The 27,725-nt window shown below is 33.8% G+C and overlaps 1 protein-coding gene across 4 annotated transcripts in view; it reads left to right on the forward strand.

Annotated features, from left to right (window-relative positions):
• The window catches only part of LOC127861298 (transient receptor potential cation channel subfamily M member-like 2), a 139,255-nt gene that overhangs the window by 55,912 nt on the left and 55,618 nt on the right, over positions 1-27,725 (forward strand). For all 4 annotated transcript variants that reach the window (XR_008040157.1, XM_052399746.1, XM_052399747.1 and 1 more), the window contains exons 7-14: positions 296-423; positions 2,758-2,965; positions 9,078-9,231; positions 9,343-9,515; positions 11,646-11,755; positions 18,138-18,272; positions 20,027-20,071; positions 21,494-21,560. Coding sequence is in view for 3 of the 4 variants with exons in the window: in XM_052399746.1 (XP_052255706.1) it covers positions 296-423; positions 2,758-2,965; positions 9,078-9,231; positions 9,343-9,515; positions 11,646-11,755; positions 18,138-18,272; positions 20,027-20,071; positions 21,494-21,560 (1,020 nt within the window). In the remaining variant the exon portion in view is untranslated. The remainder of the gene's footprint in view (positions 1-295; positions 424-2,757; positions 2,966-9,077; positions 9,232-9,342; positions 9,516-11,645; positions 11,756-18,137; positions 18,273-20,026; positions 20,072-21,493; positions 21,561-27,725) is intronic.

Consider the following 27,725-nt stretch of genomic DNA (forward strand, 5'->3'; position numbering starts at 1 on the left):
TGAGCTGCTGTCACTGGAAATAAAACTTTCGGTGTGTGTGTGTTCAAATTCGTTTAGTAGAACTAAATCAGGTTCTTGATGTATAACTCGTAGGGATCTTTAAACCAGTCTGGTTTGCAGTTTATTACAGGGCTGTTTACGAAGACTTAATGTTTGAAAACAACGATAGCCTCCGCCTTTATTTTCGCATTTAAATCCCGCATTGGCACATAGTCAAATGTGGTTACGAATATGATACTGATGATAATTATTGTAATGCTAAACAGAATATGTATTGCACAGCTTTTTTTTTCAGAGCGCTTTAACCTGTTGAAGAAACACTTTCAGACACACTCGCCGGTATGTCAGGGAGACGAGCTTCAACAAGCTGTAATCAAAGATGATTTCGAGAAAGTGACCGCAATAATACGAAAGGCTTACAAAGTAAGACTGAAATTTGCAATGAAGTCATGAAAACATATGTTATCGAAGGCACACACACTATACATAAGTTACGACTGGTTCGTTTTATTTCTCTGTTGCAATCTAAAACAAATAAATAGGCAAACATGATGTAGATAAATGTATTGATATTGGGTAACGGCTCTGTGTCTGTTAAAGGAGTGTACACATATATGAAACTGGTTATGCTTAAAAAATGAGTCCGTGTTGTGTGATTTTGAATCAAAATGAAAAGTGATATATATTATAACATTCATTATTTCGAAATCACCAAAAGAAATACAAATGTCACAGTCTTCTTGGATTTTGCCGAGCAACATGTCACGATGGTGCAATAATTCATCACAGTTGTTGCTTTCGAGAGGAACGACATCATCTGAATTTAACGGTTGCAATACCCATTGCCAAACTTTGCAAAGGCTTTCTTAAATCAATATCTTCTTAATATGTTCGTATCCGCATTCTGATATTTACCATGTACAGCTTATTATTTCAATACATGAAACATTGTTGAACATCACTTCATAGTAACAAATAAAATGTAACTTTGGAACACACAATACAGATATTTAAAAGTTTGGTACGCATCAATTTGTTTCAAATTTAACTCCAAAGCCACTGAATGTATCCAACGCATAAAATGGTTATATTACGTATGAAATTGCGTACTTGTGTTTAACATACAGTGGTTTTATTCAATTACGTCTCCCACGTGCCTTTCTTCCGTTACTCTCTTCGTCTTTCCGTCGAGCACTTTGGTCTTATTTTGTGCCCATCTATAAGTATATTACTTATACATTCAGTTCACGATCCGTCTCTATAATAGGTCATGTTCGCTTAAAACCTTTAACAAAATGGGTTTTTGAATTTTAAAAATTTAGCTCTGTTCAAATTCTCTGCTTGCAAGATTGCATGTAAATGGCACATCAACGGGGTCGGTACGGTATTTAATTTTCAAAAAAGTGTGTCATTTTTTTGTATTTACAATTTGAAAGACACGCACTCTCGTTTTAACAATCGCTCAAATAAATATTTACATTCAAAATAATACAAAGTTTAACGCGGGTGGTGGAAAATCAACCGTTGTCGTGAAATCGTTCTAATTGAAAAATACATGGAAAACCGCTCTACCACTTGCGCCCTATCAATACGGGAATTTAGTGTTGTGTATTTTTTAAGTTTGACGTTTTAAGGGACGTTAATTCGCATCCCACGGATGCGTATATAAAAAAAATGGAATTGAATACATTAGTTTATAATTTAATCAATGCAACATGATTATTTGATAACAAATTATCTGCTTGAAAAAGGAATGTGATTTTTTGTCAGTCATACATTTTCCAAAAATACCATTGATGTGCTCCTTATGGGACCATCAAAGGGGTTAGTGTGTGTCCGCTGTATAACTATGTCGTTGTTGATAGAAAACAGTCAAGTAATGTTCACATTTGTAAGACGGAAAATACATTGTTTAATGTTTGCATCGAGCTGCTTCAATGCCCAACATATCTGAGTCTTTCTACAGTTGAGACTCGATATTATATGCATACTAACTAATAGCTTTTTCCCTTCTTACGCTGTCTGTTAGCTTCTCATAGCGATGCGCTAAAGGGGATGGGGTTGCCAGGACTGTTATCTTTAATGGACGGTCGCAAATAATAAGCCTGAATGTTAATCGTGTTCATTTTAGCTTGAATGACCCAAACGCATCTCGATCGCTAGACGGACTCAACTAATTACTTATAACAATCAGCTATACCATATTTCTGAAGTCAGTTCAAAAGTCGTAGGCCAAATGATCGACAGCTTTCGACGCGCCTGTAAAGTTTGAGAGCAAACTATCAACACATATAATAAACATGCGTCAAATTCAAGTCGCAATGAGTTTTGATAAAACCAATATTTCACATTGGTTACATCTGTGAAACAGTTATGTTTTCGCTGCATATACACATTAGATTCGATAACAGTATTCACTCAGTGAAATATCACTAAAACGATGACATGTCATAAAATCTTTTCAAAACATTAAGAACAAAAAAACACATACAATTTCAAAATGTTACTTCAACCTTAAACTGTTTTATACGTTCTATTTGTACATTGTCACATTCTTGTATATAGCATGTCATCATACGGAACGGTTGCAATAATTGGGACAATTATTGAAAGACTTCAACTATATATTTATGTTACTTTGATTTATGATATACAAATAATAATAACGTGTGGGCGTGTTATAAAAAGATTATGTTTAGTATGGAATATAGACTAGTATATAAATGTATACTTGTATTGTACAATGTGTGATTGAAGGATGCTGCACGCATCTGTGAATACCAATTAACCACGGCAATGGATGATATACAAGACAGGGTGCATACAGAACGTAATTTGGATCCACATCACAACCTATTCGTCGTAGTGGAAAATTCTACGCTAGACGAATTCGGTGGGGAAATTGAGTTTCGAGCTAATCTAGAAAAACGAATTTCGTCCGAAATGATCCGATCAAGAATGAAAGGTATGCAGTTGTACACTAAGTAACATAATTATGTTTGAACATCTTTAGCCAGGTAACGTGATGACAATTGCAGCTTTCTAACAATTTATGACCGGTTCCAAGTAAATGCTATGCTGAATATGTATATGCTATTTTGAAAACAGATTTCCATTTTATAAGAGTGGTCATTATTTTGAAATATATTATGCTTGAAACAATGAATTCAACATTGGCAGTGTCTTTTACAAATACCGGAATAGCCCCGCCCCGATATTTAACTATAGTCTGTTATGTACTTTCATTGTCCGTCCATTTTCGTTTACATCAAATATTATACATTCCCTCTTGTTTTCGGCCTCTTCGCAAGGGCAATTACATGTGATCATTTGTTCTGGTTCCCTACCGATGACAATGCATCATGACATTCGTATTTAGCGGCACTGATGTATGTCTATATATAGCACAACGGATGTTGTGTTTGCAACATCAGATTGTCTTCTACATTGTTTTTGTTTTTCATATCAACGGAAAAATGAGTCTATGCATGCGCCGATGAACACCCTTCTTCCTATTAAATGTGGGAATATTGAAATAAACCTTCAAAGGAAAACTTACTAACTTAAATACTGGGAACGAACATTCAAGCAGAATACTGACCTTCCGGTGGGAAAATATTGCAATTGCCACATCGTAAATGTACAGGGTAAAACATAGCATAACCTGCAGTATCTGCAAATATAAAATAACGTCGTCCACACACTTTAGTTTAAACAAGGTTAACCAATAGTTTCGATCAATCAGGTATAGCATATTTCTGGTCAAATTATAACATCTATATCGACGATAATTATTTCGATTTTATTACAATGTTTAACGTGGGTAGCTAATAAGTTAAGTTTAGTGCATTGATTTGATATATAATCAAATTGTATGCAAGTCTTTATGCACACGAAACTACGTCATAAAAGCTGAGTTGGTCAGCGGTTTAAATCATCATATCAATAATGCGCATCAAACTCTTTTATGAAAACCCTTACATTCAAAGTAACGTCACAAATACCAGAAAAACAATCACTTGTATTTGTGCAGTGATGCTGTCGAAGCCGGCAAATGTATTCATACAATCATTAAACGATAAAAAAACATACCGCTTAAACACCAACCTATGCGTAGAATGAAAAAAGTTGACGAATAGAAGTACCGTTGGCATGACATAAAACTAATTGAAGTATACACATCGCATTTTTGTTTCTTGCCATGTTATATGAAACTTTAATAATACACGGTGTAAAAAAACAACATAAAACATCGTAAAGATACACACGCATTTTGAGATATCGGTTTCAAATGTATGTCATGATTATTCATTACCGGTATCATTTAAATAATTCACCAAACATTCACGAACTATTTCTATCGCGCGTTTGTGTTTAAATATAATTCGTAGCATGAGGATAAAGGGACAAGTGTTTTTTTTGTTGCTCGTTTCGTGTTTTACTGCTAATTACATGTATACTTTTCAATAGTATGTTGGTTACTTTCATATACGTGTGACATAAATCTACGACGAAGGTAAATAGGTAGATCCGTATTTATGACATGTCTAAGGCATTATTCACAAGCTCCGACTAAGTGGTATCTCGTGAAATCTTCTACCATGAGAGGAACCAATGTGTTGAAATCTCCGGCTTCCAATCTGACCCATTGCCAATATATGCCGGTGTTCCTTAATGTTATTTCTTAGGGCCCTTCATTTTGTTAATATACATACATGAAATTGTACGATATATTTACTGTCCATTTCGCCCGTTTGCACACTATATATAATCGTTGACAACCCGCTTGATGCAGCTATTAATCTTAAGTCTGACTTTGCAAAAATCTAATTAATAGACTGATAAGCGGTTGTTTTCCTTGAATCCATACAAACCCGAATCATTGGTAAAATATGAAGAGAAATCAACCGCCCAATCCATCATCATCTTTTTTTCAACGACTGCCAAATCATTGATGTTTCGTCTAATAAACATCTAGGCTTTTATTTTATCTTGTTCATGTTCCTGAAACGACCATATTGAATCAATCAAGAAGAAACATGACGCATACTCAATCGTATAAGAACGTTTAAGTTTACGCTCGATATAAAGTCGCTAATATCGACATACGCAACATTTATTAAACCAATTCTTGAAAACGCTGATTTATTCTGAAATAGCATTACTACACAAGATGAAATATGACTTGAAAAGATCCAGCAGAACGCAGCAAGGATATTTAGCGAGGGGACACGTTAGGCACCTTTGCAGAATTTATATAATTCAGCGGCTCTCGAACTTATAAAAAATAAGAGAACACAACATAAACTGACCCACTTCTATAAACTCTTTAATTTAATATAACCCCAATATTTGTGTACACTTATTCCTTCTAGCATGGGTGAAAGATAGGCTTATCCACTTTGTAATTCTAACACTTTTCGAAGCATTCAATGTAAATCACAACTTGTTTCACTATTCTTTTTACCATCAACTACAAAATAATGTAACAATCTACCGGAATCTGTCAGAACGGCTCCTGCAAATATAAACAAAGATAAACAATAATACCCCAGCAATACTACGATCGGGAGCGGACGTCTAATGGTCTATATGCACGTTTACGAATGCATGGTAGCAGCTTGAATTAACATATGTACGCGGAAAACAATGCACAAAGTCCCTATTGTCAATTTGGTGAGATTGGATATACATTCCACTCTTCAATTTCCCTGTTTATACTGAAAAAATGAGGTATATATTATTTGATAATCTGTCCAGTTACAAACCCATAACCTGTTCTTTTCGGTGTTAAAAGACGAATCATTCGAAGTTAATTCATTAATATTCAAACATGTTCAGTCTCAAGAACCGATCGCCGCAACTTCTCTTATTCTGAGACTCTTCTCCTTCACTTTTTGCCTTTCCTACTCAACTTATTAGCTTTATTGCTATCTACACTATTCTGTTATATTATTTGTATTATTATGCATATTATTTTACATTTCTATTTTTATACATATTACTGTACTGTATTGTTCATAATTTTAGTCAATTCTTTAAATTGTTGTTTCATGTTGTGTACACCATATCAGCAGCACTTCTTACTGACAGAACAAAGACATAGCATAAGCCTCGAGCTTTTTTCGCAATTATGTCAAGTTGTATTTTGCAGTCTTCATGTTAAGTAATACAGCAATTTCTACCTATGTAGTGTATTGTTACGAACATAGCATGTATGTTTGTATTGTACGTTCGAATAACTTAATAGACAGTGTTTTAACCAACCCCAAACATATAGGGCAAATGTCAAAGAAAATATGCAAAAACTATATCTTAAATAAACCGAAGTATAACACTTTAAAAATATCGCAAAATCTGAACCTATACAATGTGTGAAATCGGTTAAAAAAGCCATAACAAATGAATAAACTCAATTCACTTCAAGGAGAAACTCAAACTATAACTGAGCACACTCATCAAAAAATGCTAAAAAGCTATGCAACACATGACCATAATTTAGATTGCGAAATAACGGTTTATGAAATACAAAGGATAGTTTTGAACAACAATTATAAAAATAAAGTAAGTTTACCTGATGAAAATTATCAAAACACATAAAACATGCGTTTGATTATAATATCACCTCATCTACATACACTATAGAACAGTATATTTCACAACGCTGTATACCCTGAATACTGCGGATTGGGCTACAATATACAAATATTTAAAAGGGGTGATCCTAACATTTTACAACATTACCGAGGAATAACAATCAACAATAAACTGACTATAAAATATTAACATACTCTGCTGAATCATCTTTCAATATGGACGGAAATTAGTGAAACGATAGAAAATATATCAGTGTAGGTATCAGCAAGGCAACGACACTACTGAGTACATTTGCTTGTTACAGGCTTATATATCAAACGTTTTTTACAGGGGACAAACAGTAAACAATATATTGATAAATGTAGCAAACTGTTATGATAATGCAAATGATTATCGCTATTAAAGCGATGTATTCTACTGTCAAATCAGCAGTAAAATATAATACCGAGCTATCGGACATAATATACTCTCAGTGTTGAGTAAAACAGAGAGACTGTGGATTATCCTTGTCGATCATTGAAGTCGTAAACCATATTTTTAACAATATAAACTCGAATATTAACTTATTATGTCCAATCAATTTACTTGTACAATTTACTACTATCAGATACTCTACGCGGACGATCAGGTTTTACTCTCAACAACACACATTGCTTTACAATCCATGTTTAACGATATCGAGGTATACTGAAACGCATGGGCATTTAAAATAAACACGGACAAAAGAAACCACAAATACGAATATATGAAGAAAGTGCAAGGCACACAAATATGGATTCAGTTCTATATGGTGAGAAGCTTGAGATTGGTTTATCATTTTAACATTAAGGTGTTTTTTATATAAAAAGGAATCTGGGACATACCTCAGACATGCATTTTCCGTTGTTAATCAGTATGTATTTAACAACAAGAACATTTAAATTATTTGACATCCAATTTAAACTATTTGCCTGAAGAATGTGATCAAAATAAGGATCATGGCATTAAACAAATGAATTGGATTGTTTAATATACTCTACATATAAACATCTACAACTCATATGAGCCTTTATGGCGAACGAAAGAATACCACTGTATGAAACCCGACAAATTATTATTATTCGATACTGGATAACAATTTATAATTTGCAGAAAATTAAAACAACAATGTTCATCCCATGCTACAAACAGACGCAGGAAATGGAGCCTATAACAATAAAAAAGACCACCACACATAAAATGAATAAAATAGACCTTTTGGAGTTATGTATACACCAAGGAACTGTTACACAATAACTAGATATGATAAAACTCCGGATATTGTATCATTAATAACATACCCGGTAAAGTAATATTAATATATTAGTTAGATTACACTTACTTCACCTTTAAATGTGGTTATGAATTCGACCTGCACTTACAATATTTTACTACTACTACTACTACTACTACTACTACTACTACTACTACTACTACTACTACTACTACTACTACTACTACTACTACTACTACTACTTCTACTACTACTACTACTACTACTACTACTACTACTACTACTACTACTACTACTATTACTACTACTACTACTACTACTACTACTACTACTACTACTACTACTACCACTTCTACTACTACTTCTACAACTACTACTACAACGTCTACTAGTTCTACTACTACTGTCACTACTACTACATCTACTTCTACTTGTGTTAAAATCATCATACACACATGCCAGGTAAAGTACATGTTATTAATCTGTTTTTAATAAGAATATAGTACAGTGTTTTTGTTGATTTAACAAGAATAACCCAATCAAAATATTGTTCATTATCGCAAACATTTAACTGAGTCTACTTATATGTACGGAAAATAAATATAACATTTACTTTCGTGTATATTTGACATATGTATTGATGATTCGCCTTTGGCTGGTTACCCTGTTTTCATTTAATTTTCGCATGGTATATTGTGTTGTTTCTATAGATAAATAATAAAAGTATGAAATAATAAAATAGGACACTCAAAGTGGCGCAACACGCCGCAGCTGATATGGGCGATTGTGCAGATTAAAGACCATACGCGATCTTTTTTCTCATTACAATAAATTACTATATTTTATAAACACAAAACAACATCAATTATGTATATACACACACATTCAAATCTGTCAACAGTTGTATCAATTGTATCAGGTTACAACAGTAAAATCAACTAAATTTAAACCACTAATGTGAAACAATATCATGTACATTATAAAACCCATATTTTTATAAACATTTATAAACGGACGTTTCTTTTCCTACACATGTGTAGTCCCGTTAACTATCCAACGCTGGAAAGCGTTACTAATAAATGAGAGTATTTAAATAGTACCGCTACATAATTATAATTGGTAAATTTAGCAAGTAATAACGTCAAAATAACAACAGCAACTCTTCAAAAGTATTCCAACTATTTTACCTTTGTAGATTAAGATCATCACTCACGTGTGTAACTTTCAGGGGAAATCTACCAAGACCGGTCAGTTCTGCAAATTCTACCCGTCAATCTAGTTCTGAACAATGACCAATACACGTTTAAAACTGTAAAATCTGCTACGGACAAAGGCATACCTTCCGTTTTGGTAATCACAACTGACTCGGATACTCGCAGACGGTAATACTTCTTGAAATAAAAACATTATGTGAAATCGATTTAAATATGTACATAAAATATGGTATACAGGCTTTATGCGATCTCATTCACACAGTTCTTGTTGGTTTTTAGACAAGACAGTGCCATTTCGGACAGCAAGAATGAAATCAAATCGAAAATGCCTCGAAATAATACTAGTCCAAATGACGGAATCAAAACGTTTGAAGAAACTTACCAGGAAAAGCTACACCTTTGCGACAAGTTCAAAATGCTTGCGCAGATGATCTGTGATGTTTTGTGGGATGGTGCGTATTAGCTCGTGGTAAACTTTTTCTTCGAACGTCGCTTTGTATTGAGCATTTATCGCGTTTTCTCTAAATACGATAATTATATTATATTTGTCTTTACTTATTAATGTTATTTCGTTCGTAAATAGACGGTTAAATCTGAACTCACAATATTATGTGTTATAAAAATAAACATAAATGTGTTTTATAAAATGGTATAAAACGTGTGGATGTGTAATAGTGTATATTCAGTTCTTTAGAATGAACTCCCTATTAACATAGCCTATGCTGTATGAATGATATAAAAAATGATAATGGATATGATTGTTGTTAAACAACACAAAGGAACCCTATTCGGAAGCATATTGATCCTCATTTATAGAAAGTGACCTATAGTCATAACACAGTTTAAACAGTGTATTGTTTATACAATATACACATATCCATGAGTATACAGCACACACATGTTATGTATCCAACAAACGAATGGTCAAGTGACTAGTACATTGTATACGAATATAGTACATTTTCATAAACAAACACAACATAAGCGAGAGATCAATCCTTGTTATCATGATTAATCTACATTATATGGTTATGTACGAATGTGTTTTAATTGTTAAATGATGATCATAGTAAAGATTAAATAAATAAGTAGACGAAAGGCTTGTTCACACAAAATGCAAGATTGTTAACGGTTCGACCATTTTCGGATTTCATTAATTCAACAAATTTAAACATATTTGGCTTTTTCAAATAGTATTTATCAATCTTTAACTTTCCCACTTCTGCTTATAGTGTACATTCAACTATGAAGAAATACCAATTTTCGAGCATATGACACATATTGCAATGTATCTCGTATGGAATTGAAGTATGTTTTGCCATCTAACGGTCTCAGCTTTCAGTCAATGTGAAGATACAAACAGTCTTCTTAAGCCACTTCTTATCGTGTTTGTTTTGATACTTGTTCGATACGATTTATTTTAAAATAACGAAAGGTTACAAAACACATAGCTCGAGAAGAAAAAAGAGTTAATTTGGCAAGTTGTTTACAAATAGGTCATGCCATCGTTAGTTTAACATAGACAAACATATTTTATCATCGCCAAAACGTATATATAGCCCCGCAAATTGAAATCAAAGTAATTACAAAAGGAAACATACAAGCTTACCCAGTTGTTGTACATTTTGTCTGATTTCCATTATTCTACACATAGAATTGTACACAAATTTGGCATAGTAACAGTCATCTATCTTTACAATTGTAACCAATATCTAACTACATTTAGAGCTCTTATCGTACGGAAAGAAGTTATTCCTAATTTACCATGTTCAAATTTATTTTGAGACTGTATCTTTACATCTGTTCTCTTTTAGAAAAAGTAAAAAAAAAAACACTTTCTAGCACAGGAGCGTTGTTTAATCTCGACACCCCAGTCGCAAAATGTAAAATAGAAAATGTGAGCCTATAAAATAAGTAAAATTTACATTTAACAGACATTGTAGGGTATTTCAACATACATGCGTTTAGTTAGGACGTGTCCTTTGATGTCTTACCTGATAAGATATCGACGCTCGGTGGTAAAAACAATAACCAAATAAGTACAATTACTGACAATCTCCGATAGTTCATCTGAATAAAATAATTGTATTTTTTTATTTATTTACCACCTTCATTTAAGTCTTATTTTTTTGTCTTCGAAGAATTTACATTTAGTTTCAATCTATCAGTGTACTGTTCAACATAAACATGATAGTTTGCAGCCCAAAGATTTAGTCTACTATTTATAATGAAAAAGACAGTTTTAAGCTCACCAGTTGTTTCGTTTGCTTATAATTGTACATGTGCGCATAGAAGCCATTAAACGTGTATTGTTTACATACAACCCGGTGAAATGCCATTATTCAACAATATCCCTCACATACATAGTCATGTACCTAACTTAATAATCAGTTGCATTTCTAAAAATAGTATTTAATCTCTTTAATGAAGCGATCGCATTTTTACCAACATAATCAATGTCTATTGAGCATGTACAAAATCAACATCCTGATGCATGTGTTATGTTTTATTTGAAATGTTCGCAATTTTGAGTGTAATGACTAAACGAATGTTGATCAAAAATGTGATTTCTTTATTGATAGATGTTTCACTTGGGAGTTGTCTCTTGAACTGGGTTCTTTGCGATCCTGACAGAGCTGTTGTTGTCAAGCGACTGGTGTGTACAGATGACATAAGAAAGATAATAATGAATGTAAGTAAAACATTTGCGGATGGTAGTATAATGTACCCTTGTGCAAAGTATATACTAGTTTAAGATAGGATTTGTACGCGTAAAGTTTAGTACAATGCGATACAGAAACCGTTAACACACACACGAGCAAATTTACCACGTGCACAAATGAGGAACACATCAATGTAAAAATATGTCTGATAATAAAGTTTGGCGAGTGTTAATTAAAATGTTTTATATACATACGTTAGCTTGTGATATCTTTAAAAATAAATCGACCAGGTCCACAGGTATATTCGCAATGTAATTCCATTCTTATTTTATTCTTAACAAACCTTTTGTGAAATAAACATATTTTTTCAACCATATAGAGTCACTGAAATTGACAGATTTTCTTTCATAAGAACTGATGTTATTTGATCATATATTTAACTGTGTTCGTGAGACAGGGACTTTAATAATGCAGTTCTTGTAACTTGAACGTGTACTTAAGCATTTATCGTCGCTGTCGTTCTCAAACCTCATAGCTACAAAATTTTCAATATGTTTTTTTCGTCTTTTCCGAATATATGAAGTCTGGCGCGTGTTTTGTGCTATATCTCGTAGCTCTACGCCAATCAGAACCCTTGAAAAAGCCACGTGACGAAATGTTGTAGAATGAGTGTTGGCTTTTTTTCCGGCGAAAAGTCGTAGCGACGCCATTTCACCTTTAGGTACGTCGTTTCGTTTGGACAAATTTGACAAAAACGTTTTTATATTTTTTTTTATTTGCAACTACGAGGTTTCCTATCAGGACGAGTTGTCGTACCTCATAAAAATGACAAAACTGTGGTGACAAAATATCGTATCTACCATGTCTGACTGTCAGTATGACTTATCAGTATGACTTACGCGTCTACGGCTTACACCGTATTTTGCAGCTTCATTTGTTTGGTATTTTTACAGAATTTCAATTTCTAAAACATCGTTATACAAAAAAAATGAGACGTTTTTTTCTCTCTCCTGAAAAGTTGGCATTTTGTAGCTACGAGGTTTGAGAACGACAGCGACGTTATGATACATACAAAATAAAACATGTAATAATAATCAAGTTATATTGGATGAAAAATATTTAAACATCAAAGTGACTATATAAATGGAATGCATTATATTGTCAATAGCAAGAAACGATGCTTAATAAGACATGTTTATTTCCCCCATCAAATGGGGGAGATAATATCCATCAGCTCCCAGTCAGTATGTTAGTCCGCAGTTACACTTGGTTTAATTTAGAATATTGAGATTTGTCATTGTAAAGCTTTAATTTATCTTTTGGTTAGACTTCTATTGACTTTAGTTTAGTAAACTAAAGGTCACTTTCACAGAGATAGCTTATGTAACACGATTTTTTATGTAAATAATCAGTTTGAGTATTACAAGTACTTAACATATAACCTTTTTAATACCTAGGTGTTTTGAACTTTTACTTGGGGTAAAAACTGTCTAAAATTGCATTATGAGTAGCAACATATACTGTCGCACCGACTTTTTTATATCGCAAGGTTGAAGCTAAAATCGAAAGCAACACTTACTGTCGCATAACCTTCGTACGCTATATGTCGCATCTTTACGCAATAAATTGATGTGGAGCTATATTGCGCAACATCAATGGTAAATAACGCACGCGTTCACAAACCAAATTGTGTAGTACAGTTGGATTGTGATAACTAGAGCAATCGAAACCTCAAGATGTAAAATACAATTGATGTTAACCAGAGTTATACAATTATCTGTAGTAATATTCACTTGTCCTGCGATTGAATAGTCCGCCAGCATAAATCATGAAAACTATTTACTTTATAAATCGATATTGAGTAAAATAAGAATTGTAATTAAATTAAACATATTTCATATGCTGTTTTCATTTGATATATAGTAATTAAAAATTAACTGCGTAGTTTATGGTCACATTCAGCATTGAACTTGTGTTTGCACGTCCGAAAATCCCCAAAATGTGTGTACATTACTCTTCGTTCAAAACTGAATGAACTAACTATGTACATGAATGAAAAGGAATACATTACGTCTGCGACAATTGTTGATACAAGTATGGCCATTTTTTATTACAGAAAAATTAGTTGTAGAAAATATTGCTTTCAAGTCCGTTTCAAATATTGTGTAAATTTTGTTCAAGCAATAAGAGCTGTATGACTTTGGTGCGAAGGTGGTCGCAGATGAAATAGTTTTGACAAACTATGGCCCTTTGTCATTTTTTATGCGATACATATAGTTACACAATGTTTGTCTGCTCTTGACAGATTTCGATCAAATTGTATTTTAACCAGTATGTGCAGATGATAACTATTAGTAAGGCATATTTACTGCGACAAGCTTAGACATAATCCTGGACCTGACAGATTAAATCTATGCGCTGGTTGATTGTCAACGCTTACAACTTTGATTATCAACGCATTCGTCTTTGCGCATAGACATTTATATGGGATTTTTCAACGTACATACAAAGGCCTAAACATTTACATTACATAAACACATTCTATCATAAATAAGAAGTCACAAACATCAATAAAACATATTGTACGATATTTACCCAAAATGTGTAATACTCAATAAAACCAATAACTTATCGACAGCAATATTTGTATACAGTATGATAACTCACACAATAAATATAAGATAATACTTCTGCTTGAAACAATGATTTGTTTTCCTTAATCCAAATGCTTAATTTACTAAATGACCAAGGTCAACACATCTAAATTAGGCTCATATATGTTGTTTCTGCCCACTATCAACTCAAATCAAAAAATGAAGATAGCTCGGTCTTGTTCCGTTATTTTTTTTGTAATACATGTTACATGTTCTTATCTTACAAAGACGAACGTTTAAATCCATCAAGACATAATTAGAAAACTACTTTGTCTAATTAACAACGCACGCGATTCAAATGTGTTGAAGAAGTCAACTTACACAAAATAATATAAGTCCTGTAAACATAATGCATAAACATTACATACACAAAATAATATAAGTCCTGTAAACATAATGAATAAACATTACATAAAATATTTCACTTTAAAATAGCAAAACATGTGCATTCGCGCCACCTCCTATTCTGAGCGCCCCCTCATTGGCATTGGCTCCATCTCTTTTTGAAAAATACAAATGTATTTATTAGATCGGCGAGAAGCCTAGGTTTTTGTGCTCGCATTAAGTTGTACAGGTTCAAGCAAACGTTTTATGTAAAGAGCGATGTAATTGGCTGTCACAACTTATAAAGATCATCTTGTTTTCAAATGGGTTGTGATTGGATTTGTCGGTACACATTTGGATGAATGTATAATCGCTGAATCGCACTACATTTGCCGGTTTTCTAAATAATGCGAAATATGTTGAAAAAACCCATATAAAACCTAATCACCCCAAATAATTATCAGTTAAATTTCAAAATATCCGGCCTAAGAGCCACCTCTGAACTAGCATTGGCTCATGTATTAATGCATCTCAAAAAGAGTTGGCGCACGTGATTAACTATATTCCTGTCATGAATGAAATTCGCCGGATACACTCTTTGGACCTTTGATTTTTAATTGTGCGCTTTCAGTAGGTTACATTGAGATTTTAGATGGCATCTAGTCCATTGAATGTAAAAAGGAAATCAAAGTCGATTAATAATTTGGTGTTCCTATGCCTTTTAACAGTGTTCATGATTGTTTCTTCAGTGCCGTTATTATAAAAAAATCACTATCTGTTTTGATGGGAATGGCGTGGGTGTATGTGACCGAGTCTCTGTGCACGAACAAAGTAAACATTACCAGGGTCAATCTCATTGTTATTCAACAGGTCTTAAATTGTTTGTTACTGAGTCTCTGTGGACAAGCAATGAAGAAATAACTATGGTCATCATCATTATTCTTTAAAAAGTATATAATTATGTTATTGCAGTTTTCTCCGTATTCCTCAATAAACCCCCTTAATATCAGGTTGTTCCGTCTTGATCTTGCTTCGATAACGATCGATGTATATGCAAGGGTCTTTTTAGTCAGACTGAACATTCGCGGTAAATGCATCTTCAGTAAGCTGTTCATTGATGTTTATTGCATATGTACTACAATTAAACTGCAATTCATTTGCTCGTTCTGGATGAAGCACAGTTCATCAAACATGTGATTCAAAATGTCATATAATGAACTGTTGATATACTCTTGCTTTGACATGCTCTGAGATGACGATTTGCTTTGTTGTTTGTTTTCTCGGTCCTCAATGGCACTAAACCGGTTTTCCGCGTGCATGGACAATCGTCAAATTCTATGTTTCTTTCCATTTTGGTTAAGTACACACACATATTTACAGTTTAGGTACCACGTAGGTCTATAAATATTCGCAAGTATGTTTTTTTAAATCTCAGAATAGAAATAAATAGTTATTTTACGCTAGAACTTTCCACGATATAGACACTGCATCACATGAACGGAAGTAACATTAAATAATTGACATTTTGCATGGACGATGATCGCTCCGCCAACTTAGTCACGTGACTTAGCGGTTATAAAACCTAGTTTATGTAACACCAAATTGGCTTCTTTGCTTATAAATTGCAGAGCAACAAAACGGTTCCATCGATACATTTTTAATAAAATAGTATCGTAAAATAGTGTTTAATTGTTTTTGACATGACAATCGATTTATAACGTTGATTTTGTTAAGTCACGCAAATACCAATATTCCCTATTAGTTTACATATACACGTGATATATTTCATAATTAATATAGCTTATATGACATTTTCAGTTTCTGAAATAAATTATTTTTGGTATAAGGGGTATATTGGGTAATTTTGTAATTCTACACATTGAAGCTTCAACTCGCACTTGTCAAGGCCACATTTCCACGTCGTTGGAAATTGTACATATTAAATTCTTCTAATTTATTTATCTAGATACCGACTTTCCGAGTTTCATAAACCTTATTTACATTGATTCTTTATATTTCTTTATCATTGTTTCGACAAAATATAAGAAACTCGTTGAATACATGAGAACTAGGCATTCGACTCGTCTAGAAAATGTTCGACAGGTCGTTATCAACCGGCGCGCAAGATTTATCGATCGCAGATTGGTCGATCGATATTTAGATAATATTCTGATTGACACTGGCGAGATGACAATCGACATGCGTTACTTTGTATGGCTTCTATAAACAAATATCAAATATTAAAGATAATTCTGGATTTTGGTGAAAATACCGTCGATATACCCGTTTGCGCACATTCATGAAAAAATAAAAATAAATATACTCATAAATGCATACATAGCCAGTATATATACTATATTTGAGTTACATTCTTCAAAGGTCAATTTAATAATGGTATGAATTTCGACAATGTTCAGAAAAATCGTAATGCTATGATTTAACATGTGCACAGACGGGTCCCATATTTCACTTTGGATAACGAACTAAGAAGACAAAGCTACCATATATGCGGACATACTAATTAAACAGTAGAATTATTATTACGTCGAAAAATAACGGTTATTTAGTGTTATAAATCAATTATATGGACATGTTATTTATATATGGGTGGTGAATAGTTAAGTATACTGGACACTTGCTATTGCAAAAACGGAGTGAGAAGCAGTGAGTTAATGAGAAAATTATTTCTCAGTTGTGTAGGGAATTGATGTGCGCACAGCTAACAGCCATGTATTGATTTCAATAGTTATTATAATGTATTTGTAAAAGCCTATTGATTATTATATTTGTCATAATATATATGAATGTCATTGTTGTAATATCCACTCACTCCGTAACAAGACCTATCAGTATCATACCAAATGTGTGTTTGCCTCGTAAGTTAACAAATAAACACAGCAATCGATACACTATGTGAAGTTATAGCACGTGCACACAAAGTTATCACTAAAATACGGTTGAAAACGGCTTAATATCCAAAAACCTACACAAGTTGAAGATATTTCAGTATCAGAATATGCATGTGTATAATTATGGCGAGGCGATTTTTGTGCCTAGTAACATTAGTTTCTAAAAACAATACAAAACACAAACTTAACACCTTCCTATTGAATACGAATCCGTTGAACCATAGTGATTCTCACCCTTGACACAGTCAAATTATACTGTACTCAAGGACCCATTCTGCTAAATGAAAAAAGTAAGCTATTTGATAGGCATCACATACCTTAATTTATATTTTACAGTAAAAGTATAATTGCGTCAAACAATAATACAGTTTTCATCGTAAATTGACAACATAACAACTCAGTTGGATGAGTTTAACAAGATATATACTTTAGGTTTGAGTTGAGTGACTGAAAACTCAGGAAAATGTATGTGTACATATTGGTTAGCAAATCTGAAACACTCGTTTGTATGTTGTGTTTAACAGAGTGATGCTATCGCATTCACCATGAATTATTTCTTGATTCGCAATGATGTAGAAGTTATTGAAGCGTTACTTCAACTGGATGTCGACATGAATTCAGCGTGGATAGACGCTCGGCAATACATTGAATTATGTAAGGTAAGTCAAATGGCTAGTAGTTATGAGTATTGATTAATTTATATTCGCTTTCGTGATATTTATTTATTTTCCAACAAAGTTGTGAGCCAGTTTGTATCAGCCTGTCTTGTTTATTTATCCCATACATACATCCCACAATAATGGGGACAATATATATTGTATAGTATTTAAAATTTGCCAGCGCTAAGTGAACACGTGTTTTGTTCATGATTGCGCCTGACACTAATTTCTTGTTAGAATCTGGGAAATCGAAGACGAACAAGGAAACATAAGATCGAAATTTCATACTTAAAGCGGGTATATACGATTTATTATATGTGTTTAATTGTAATATATTGATAAAATATGTTACAATAACACAAAATAGGCAAGAAAAATTATACATCAAAGCCGAATTTCATAAAATGCAGCAAAGACAAATTAGCGCCCCGAGCCGATAGTGACGTGCATATTTTCCTACAATAACCGAAGCATTCGTCTTTGTATTATAAACCGTTAAACTACGAGGGGTGTTCAGAAGTTCGTGGATTTTCGCTATAACTTATTAGTTTGCTGGTAAAAGTCAATGAAATTTACATATTATACAAACCAATTACCACGGACTTTATATATAAGCTAAAAATGCATGAATTCCATAAAGCGCGTTTGAAACGCGTTGCCATAGAGACCTCAGTAACGACATGCGGCGCACGCGTGTATTTTATTATAAGTATGAGCGTTACGCGAATTTAAATTTGGTTTAAATGTCGTTGATAAACAGAATTTACGGCAAATTTTACGTTACAACGCCTAAGTCCTCCTTACAGCCCGGATTTGGCCCCTATGGACTTCCGCGTCTTCCCGGAAGTTAAATCACGGTTGCGCGGTATTCGCTTTGCAAGTAAACAGGAACCTACAGTTGCAGCAAAGCGAATCGTGTCGTCTTTTGACGCTGACTGGTATAGAGACACTTTTGACAAGTGGATTTCCCGACACATAAAGTGCATTCGCGTTGGAGGTGATTATGTGAAAAAGATTTGACAGTTGTTAACTTCATAACGTCATTGACGTTGAACAGAAACGTTACACGTGCGTCGGTGTGCGCATTGTGCACATGTTTAAATCTCTGATATATATTTATTGTTTTATGTATTTCCATGATATTTGGAGAGTAGATTTGGAAAGGACGAAATATTCTTAACATGCTATTTGTTTTTCCATTTATGTTACCAAATGAAAGTTATAGCGAAAATCCACGAACTTCTGGAACACCCCTCGTAAGTTTAGATGCACATCGTACATGTATGGTATACATGCTGGCGAATTCGGCTGTACAGCCGTTTTCAGTTTCAGAATAAAATATCTGGCTTATTTCGCATTTTTCGACACATGTTCTTCTTAACTTTTATTTTAATTTATATTGAAATATATATATAATTTTTTTACACAGTTTATATAAATTCATAAATATTTGACAAAATCGTATATACCCGCTTTAAGATTATGGGTGTGCAACTCCATTAACCCAACGTAAAAACTTATATCAACGTCAATGTGCACGTCACGTGAATGTAGAATCTCCACGATCATGAAATTGTGAACGTTGTCGGCTGCCAATTTCAAATCCCAACTTCGATATTCGCGATTGCTAAAATTCCAAGGTTTATTCAACAAAACTAAAGATTTAAGAAGTCTTAACCTACACAAAAACCTGTGAAACAATTTTCAATCTTGAAACGGTTATGTACGTTTTATGTTTTATTTTGATATTTCAGGATGTTAATGATGGAGTGCTGAATCGTTTGAAGGCAAATATAAAGGTAATTATATCTATGTGTCATTTTTACTCGTTCATGCATTTGAAATGATAATGTTCTGTTAAATTTGTCCAGTCATCACGTTCTTTCGCAAACAAGGGACGAATTTAATATAGTACATATTATTAGTTTTTGTAGATGAATAAAATTGCAAATTTTTGAATATTCTTATCATACGAACACCACACTTAGTGTTTAATTACTTTGGAAATTTGACTCTACTTTATACGTGCATCGATGCTTTTTTCCAATAAATTGCCTTTTAACATTTGTTCAATTGTAATTGATTATTGAATATTTTACGTTTAATATAAGACAATCAGCCCATGCAATTGAATGATACTTGTATAATTTAACTTAAAACAGGTGTGGTTGGTAGCCATGACTAGATGCTAGAAATTAAATTTGTGCAAATTCAGCAGTAAGCCATTAATTCACGTCGCGTATATATATGACTTCATTCCCATAAAATATTACCGGTATACATAATCTAAATGTACTTGTATAAACAGGTTATTGACTAGAGGACCATTAAATTTACCAGGCACACACTGTCAGAATAGTATACCGCGGCAATAAGCCTGTCTACTAGTGCATCTGATATTAAAATATTTCATTGACATTTGTAAACAGTAATATTAGCTTGGGTTTTAATTGTAACAGTAACATTTGTTACAATGTTCCTTTGCGAGACGTTTGTGCAGTGTGTGTACATTTGTATGTATAAGGGCAATATAACGAATCAAAGCCATTAAACATTACGAAATACTGCCCATTTGTTTTAAAAAAAAGTGCTTAAGATGGTAACACAAATTTATATAGTGAATAAGTTTACAACAGATCATTATCAATACTTATTGTCGTTAAACAATTTGTTGTTTACTATTTGAATCTACAATGTATCAATATTACACATCATTTTCAACTATTCAATACTATAAACTTAGGAAGCGTATATAGTATACCCCAATAATATGGTCATGCCGGATTAATTTATATCGGCTTTCGGTTAAGTAACATGGTATGTCGACATAGTTTTGGCTTGCATCCACTTAATTTTACTCGCCATAACGACATTTAGTTAAAGTCTCAACATAAATGTTTCCGGCTTATCCCGAAAACATATTTGGTCGACATGATCTAAGTCGACAAATCAACATAAATTGTTGTTTATTGTTTATGGATATTGTAACGGTCGGTTGGCTGCGGTAAGATTTAACCCTGCTAAGATAATAATCAATATAGATTGACCGCAGTAAGAGGCTACTTTTTTCAATTAAGATATGAATATAATGAATAGGTTGTATTCATCATGACGCGTTATTCGTTTTTCTTCATTATTGAAATATCAAAAAGAAAAAGAAGCTGTAAGAAGCTCTATGTTATACTATACTATGATTGGTCTCTATAAAATTGTATTTGCAGGACATACCCATGGTTTCGTCGTTACTGCAGAAAGTGAAGGCGCGCCCATTGCAAGGCAAAGTCAATGGTAATATACAATTGAAATTCTTAAACTTAATTTGTATCATTCCACTACGATGATATCTGCCTGGTATAAAACTGCCTCTTGTTTGTATTTTTATATCACGCCAACGGGGTCCAAATCAGTAACTGTTTGAAGTAGGACAAACTGTTTGGAATCAACAATAAAGTCATGCTTTAGATTAACGAAACTCAGATTCACAAAACAAACAGGTCGATATCATTATTTATTATTTTGAGGAAAAAATCAATATAAACATAAATAAATGTTTTAAATATATTTAACACACGTGCAAATGACGTCATGATTTTCACCTCCAATGTCATAGAACATATTAATTCCTGATAAAAGCAAGCGTCGTGTCGATTCTATTTTAATATTTCTTTTAAAATGTTAACGCAGAGGTTTGATAAACGTAACGCAGATTTCCGCCATTTCGTTTTGCAATATACCAGGCTCCGTAAGAATACAAAAACGGCTCGGAAAAAATCTCCGTCATTTTGTTGTAAGTATCCCCTGAAATATTACCGTATTATGGGGAAGTAACATGTTATTCTCTAGTTAATTAAATTAATATGTCCTGTTTGCATGGGGCACTTCTCTTTCACGAAATATTCGCCAAGGCAGTATGCGATTTCTTGCAAATAAATACTTGAAATTCTATTTTATATATTTCGTTTGAAAATTAACAATTAATATACAAAAACTGGTGTCGGTTCTAAAAGAATAGTGATCTTCAGCCAATCGTTGTGCAACGCTTCGAGTACGACAATTCACTCTTTACATTGATGCCTTCCACTGCACCCGCCGCTTGTTTAAGATGGTCTCGGGTGAGAAAGAGAGAGAGGTATACGACGTGCGAAAATTGTCCTCACTGAAATCTAAGTCATCGCGAAAGCATCAATTTCATCATCGCATTTGAAGGCCCTTAGCCGACGTGGAGAAGAAATGGAGTCCGGAAACCCACTAATAGTCTAAGCAGCCCTTATTCGGAAGGCATAAGTGGTTGAAACAAAAAGAACACAAATACAACGGGAAAATTCTTATCAAATAGGGCGCATGGATTGATTGTGCACGTACGTCTGGCCAGTAACAAAAGACCACATAGAACAACAGCCCTGCTAGGGAACGAGCTCAACAAATACGGAATTGGCATCGCAGCCCTAAATGAGACTAAGCTTGCAGGAGACGAGCTTTTTGAAAGAGGCTCTGGATACACCTTCTTCTGCATTTGTAGACCTATCAAGAAACGGCGTAATGTAGGCGTAGGTTTTGCAATGAAAACTTCGCGTGTTTGAAAGATTATTGGACTTATCAAGGTTGTTAAGGAAAGGCGTATGTCTATGAAACTCCTATTGTTGGCTGAAAGGAAGAATCTTACCGTTACAAGCGCCTAAGCTCATATCATGACTTACTCAGAAGAAGTCAAGACACATTTCTACGAAGATATTCAAACCTTCATTACCGACGTTCCAGCATGCTTGAGACCCAGAAAGATGTACGCCTACTCTCCAATGGCAGTGCGCCGAGTACTGACGCTATCCCAGGTAAGACCTACAAGGAGGGAACGACAGCATTTACTGCCAGGCTCCATCAGATGTTTCTTCTTAAGTGGGAGAAAGAGACGATTTCCAAGGCATTCAAAAACACTTCTATTATGCATGTGTACAAGCGCAAATGAAACACAAAGGTTATCGATAACCACATAGACCTACCCCTGCTCCCTGTTGCAGGGAAAATCCTTCCAGTATCTTGCGTAATCGCCTGTTTGCTCATATTTACAATAGCCTCTTACCTTAAAGTCATTGGGTTTCAGCAAGAAACGAGGAGCCATCGAGTTTGCTGCTAGGCAGCATCAAGAAAAGTTGCATGAGCAAAACACTAACTTGTTCTCCAACTATGACAATTTTTTGACACTGTAAGCAGAGAGGGTCAGTTGAAGATATAAGCCAAGAACGGATGCCAAAGGAAATGAATTGCCACCAATGAATGGAAACCAGAGTCCAGGACAGCGAAGGTTCATCTAACACATTTCCTGTTACAAACGGGGTCAAGCAAGGCTGCGCCCTGGCCCAGATACTGTTCAGCATCATGTTTTCCGCAATGCTCACAAACGCTCCTTCAGAGACCAGGATGTTGATGTCAATCTGAGATACCGCATAGATTATTCAACTTTTCAACCATCAGAAGCTCCAGGCAAATACCAAGACAACAGCATAGATCTGCTGTTAACTGATGATTGTGCCCTTAACGCTGTCTCAGAAGCCGATATGCAATAATGAGTTGACATGTTTTATAGGACCTGCGTATTTTTTTGTCTTACCATCAGCACACATAAATCTTTAATAAGCACAGGCATGAAAAACCGTGCGTGGGTTATGACATGTGTATGGTCAGATACTAAACAAAGAGGATCGCTTCACGTATCGTGCATTAGACTCTCGCATAATGTTACAATCGATAAAAAAGTAAACATTTGCATAGTCTTAGCCAGCTTAACCTTGAGAAGACTATATTGGAATGATTGGAGAAAAAGAGGCACCAACACCCAGACCAAGCTGAAATTATTTAGCGCAACAATGCTCCCTATGATGATCTATGCATCTGAAACATGAAAAGTATGTCAACCCCATGATGGGAAAAAGAACCATTTTCACACAAGTCTAAGGAAGGTTCTTCAGATTCGGTTTCAAGACACAGAGGTTTTGACTAAGGAAGGTCTGCCTGCTCTGGGAACGTAACCTGACTAGAGGCTGCCTTCAATAATGTTCTATGGAAGTTTGCAGGATAAACAGCGGTCCCAAAACCAAAACGCTTCGAATGCACAATAAACGCCTCACTAAAAGTCCGGCATTAGGCACCAGGCACAAATGATTGCACTTACTGACGCTATTTCATCTTCAAAGGCGTCAAGACGTGTGAGGCGAATATTACAACTGCCAACCCACATGGAGACGTCCCGCTTATTTCTCATTAGTACAACTACGTTCTGCCCCAAGATCGGCCTGATCAAACATTCAAATATAGTTTTGTTTAATACCGCACTTATTTTTTAACAAAACGTATATATGTGTTTATCGTCGTAAAAACGTATTTAATAAATTATATATCATCAGATAAAAAAACTTAGTATACTTATGAAAATGACAAGTGTAAACGTTAAGTGATCATTAAAGCTACACATTGTTGCACAACAAGTCACATTTATTATATTATTTGAATGATTTTTATAAAAGAAAGTTTGTGCATATAATTTAAGTGCAAATGTAACCATGTTTGAAATGACAGTGTCTTTTAACCTTAAATAAAATTGTATTTAATATATACTAATTGTTCAAAAGGTAGAGTTTTCGAATACTTGGTTTACATATATCACACACGTTTTAAAATTCATATTGGCGAATTATGATTCATATATTGGAAAGACATGATTTATCTAAAATTATGTTATTTATCTTCAAGAATTTACAGGTACTTTTCATTCACATAGTATTGCAAAACGTCTTGTTAATAACAAAATGTATAAATAATAAAGATTACTCTCAAAAAGGCATAAATACTACAAACAATATGCATTAACTGATTAAAATATTACATCATGTGGTATGTTATATATTTATCGTTCGGATCTTAGTTTTTCGGCAACAATCAAGGTATGATGAGATACTGATGTAAACCATTTATTCACTTTTTAAAAAATGTTTTTAAGTGCTCTTCATTTATTAAGTTTCTAGCTTGAAATTGTATTTATATCGTGTTTTCAACGAAGCACAAACTATGAAATACGCTCTTTATTGTTCGGTACTAATGACTAAACAATACGTTATCGTCACAGCGGGTCTTGGTGAGATTATGGCTGCATAGAGCGTAGGTTACCTCGACAACTTTCCTTCTCACCACCACCAACGACAGCAAGTAGATGTAATGTTATTATACAATAAACAGAACACAAGTATTGGTTTGGATTAATTGATATTTTCGATTTGTCGGTGGCTATAGATATTGCTTTATCATAAACCGATTGTATTAATTAAATAACACAAATTCGGTTACACTATCATAAATCAATCATAGTTTATCATAAACTGTACTTCGTTATTTAGTTAAAACACTGTTAGATAAAGTTAGTTACACAATGTAAGTCCTGTTTAAAAGCAACATAATGTTTCAAACAAAAACATATTATAATTGAAGAATATATATTGACATGCATTTAAAAAAGCATATTTGCATACAATAGCTACTGAAAACGAAATAGTTTAAACAACAGACAGACACTGGAACATGCAAATCAATTTAGACCATTTGAACATTGTCGTATGGTTTTGTTGAAGGATCTTTAGTTTGGAGGTTTAACATGGGCTTTCATTTGTCAATATTGGCGAACGTCAGTTTCTCCTTAATGACCAAAGAAACTTCCGAGAAAATCAAAAAAAAATGTATTAGACGAAGCGTTTGCACTGGATACAATTTAATCTATTTTGGGTCGGATTTGGTGCTATACTCAACAGGCAAAAATAACATCTTTGCAAACTGCTATCAGTTTAGTAGACGAATTTAATTGTTAATATATAATAACATAACACCGTTTATTTGGATATGTCTTTACAACACTATTGTCAAATAACTTGATGCGCATTTTCCAGTATATATTAACAATAAAAATAAAGTCACATTTAAGGAGACAATTAAAAATAAAAAAACACTTGTGCTGTAATATGCGACAAGGAAGCAGTTGTCTATATAATACAGGACAACACATACAACTTCACATGTACTATAAAATGATTAAATATTGGGTCACCGCTTTTCGAGACATTCGTGGTTTATGCCAGTCTATAGCATGTCTAGCCTCTCACTTAGCTCAGTCATGTAAAAGTAGCATGATCACGTTTTGATTATTTTTAAAAATAAAAAAAGTATAATTAATTCCAACCAATTAAGAGTCCACACCATCCTTGAATTTGCGTGTGTATTCTTGGTGACCCAATATTATCACACTCGTGAGAATGCTCAATTCAGCGAGATAACGTGATGACTCTTTGGACGTAAAGTGTGATTAAGAAATGTAATTAGCATGGGGACACATTTTTGTTTCCTTATCGACTTAAAGACCGCATAAACTTTTTTATCCTACAACCGCATGGATATCTGCCTGATATACCGTTGCCTGATTATATCACGGTCAACAGGAAGTTCTAATATCAGTCAATGTTTGGAGTAACGTGGGATTTGCAATAAAGTCAATAATTTCTATCAACACGAATCAGGTTCAACAAAACAAACAATTTGATACCAAAAACGTTTATATTCTTTTCTAGTTTTAAGTCCTAAATCACAAAAACGTTTATTTAAAAAAAAATCACCGAAGCCCGCACTACATAAGTTAAATGACGTCATCAATTTGACAATAAATCTTGAATATCGATATAGTCATTGCACTGGCAAGTGTTGCACAGAAAGTCAAGAAAAATGATAACTGGATACTTATTCACAACTATTTAATTAAACGAGTTAACACGATTATGCCAATATTGACACCATCATCAAAATGTCAATTTCAATACACATCTCCAAAATGGCGTCTCCAAACTATTCGGTGAAACGTGTTCTTCGATTAAATTTGTCGCTGCAGTCCATTCCTGATCTCCAATTCAAGACGTTTATAATTAAAGCGGTCGTACTCTTCCCATTCGTAGTGCATACAACTTTTTTTCTCTATACGATGTTTAAAATAAGCGAATATTCGTGTCGTCTTTTCGAACGCCGTTGCTACATGTATGTCAACGTGTAACATCCGGATTAGCAAAATAAGCGGGGATCCGTACATTTTAAATATAAACAAAATAATTGTTTTGCATATTTTTATGAAAATGTGGTATGATAAACAGAAAAACAGGTTACTGTCCCATCGTTTTGTAATATATCAGGCTCGGCACGAATAAAATAACAGCTCGGCAAGCCTCGCCGTTATATTATTCTTAGCCTCGCCTGATATATTACAAAACGATGGGACAGTAACCTGTTATTCTCTATGTCTCAACAATTAAAACACATATGTTTGTTTAAATTTGAGTTGAAATAAACCTTTATGAATGAAGCCCCTCTATACTCGGTATTGGTTGTTGAGAATTGACGTAAAATAATCGATACGCTGCTTCTAATGAACGG

Source organism: Dreissena polymorpha, chromosome 15 (assembly GCF_020536995.1).
Source record: "Dreissena polymorpha isolate Duluth1 chromosome 15, UMN_Dpol_1.0, whole genome shotgun sequence".
Lineage (NCBI taxonomy): Eukaryota > Metazoa > Mollusca > Bivalvia > Myida > Dreissenidae > Dreissena > Dreissena polymorpha.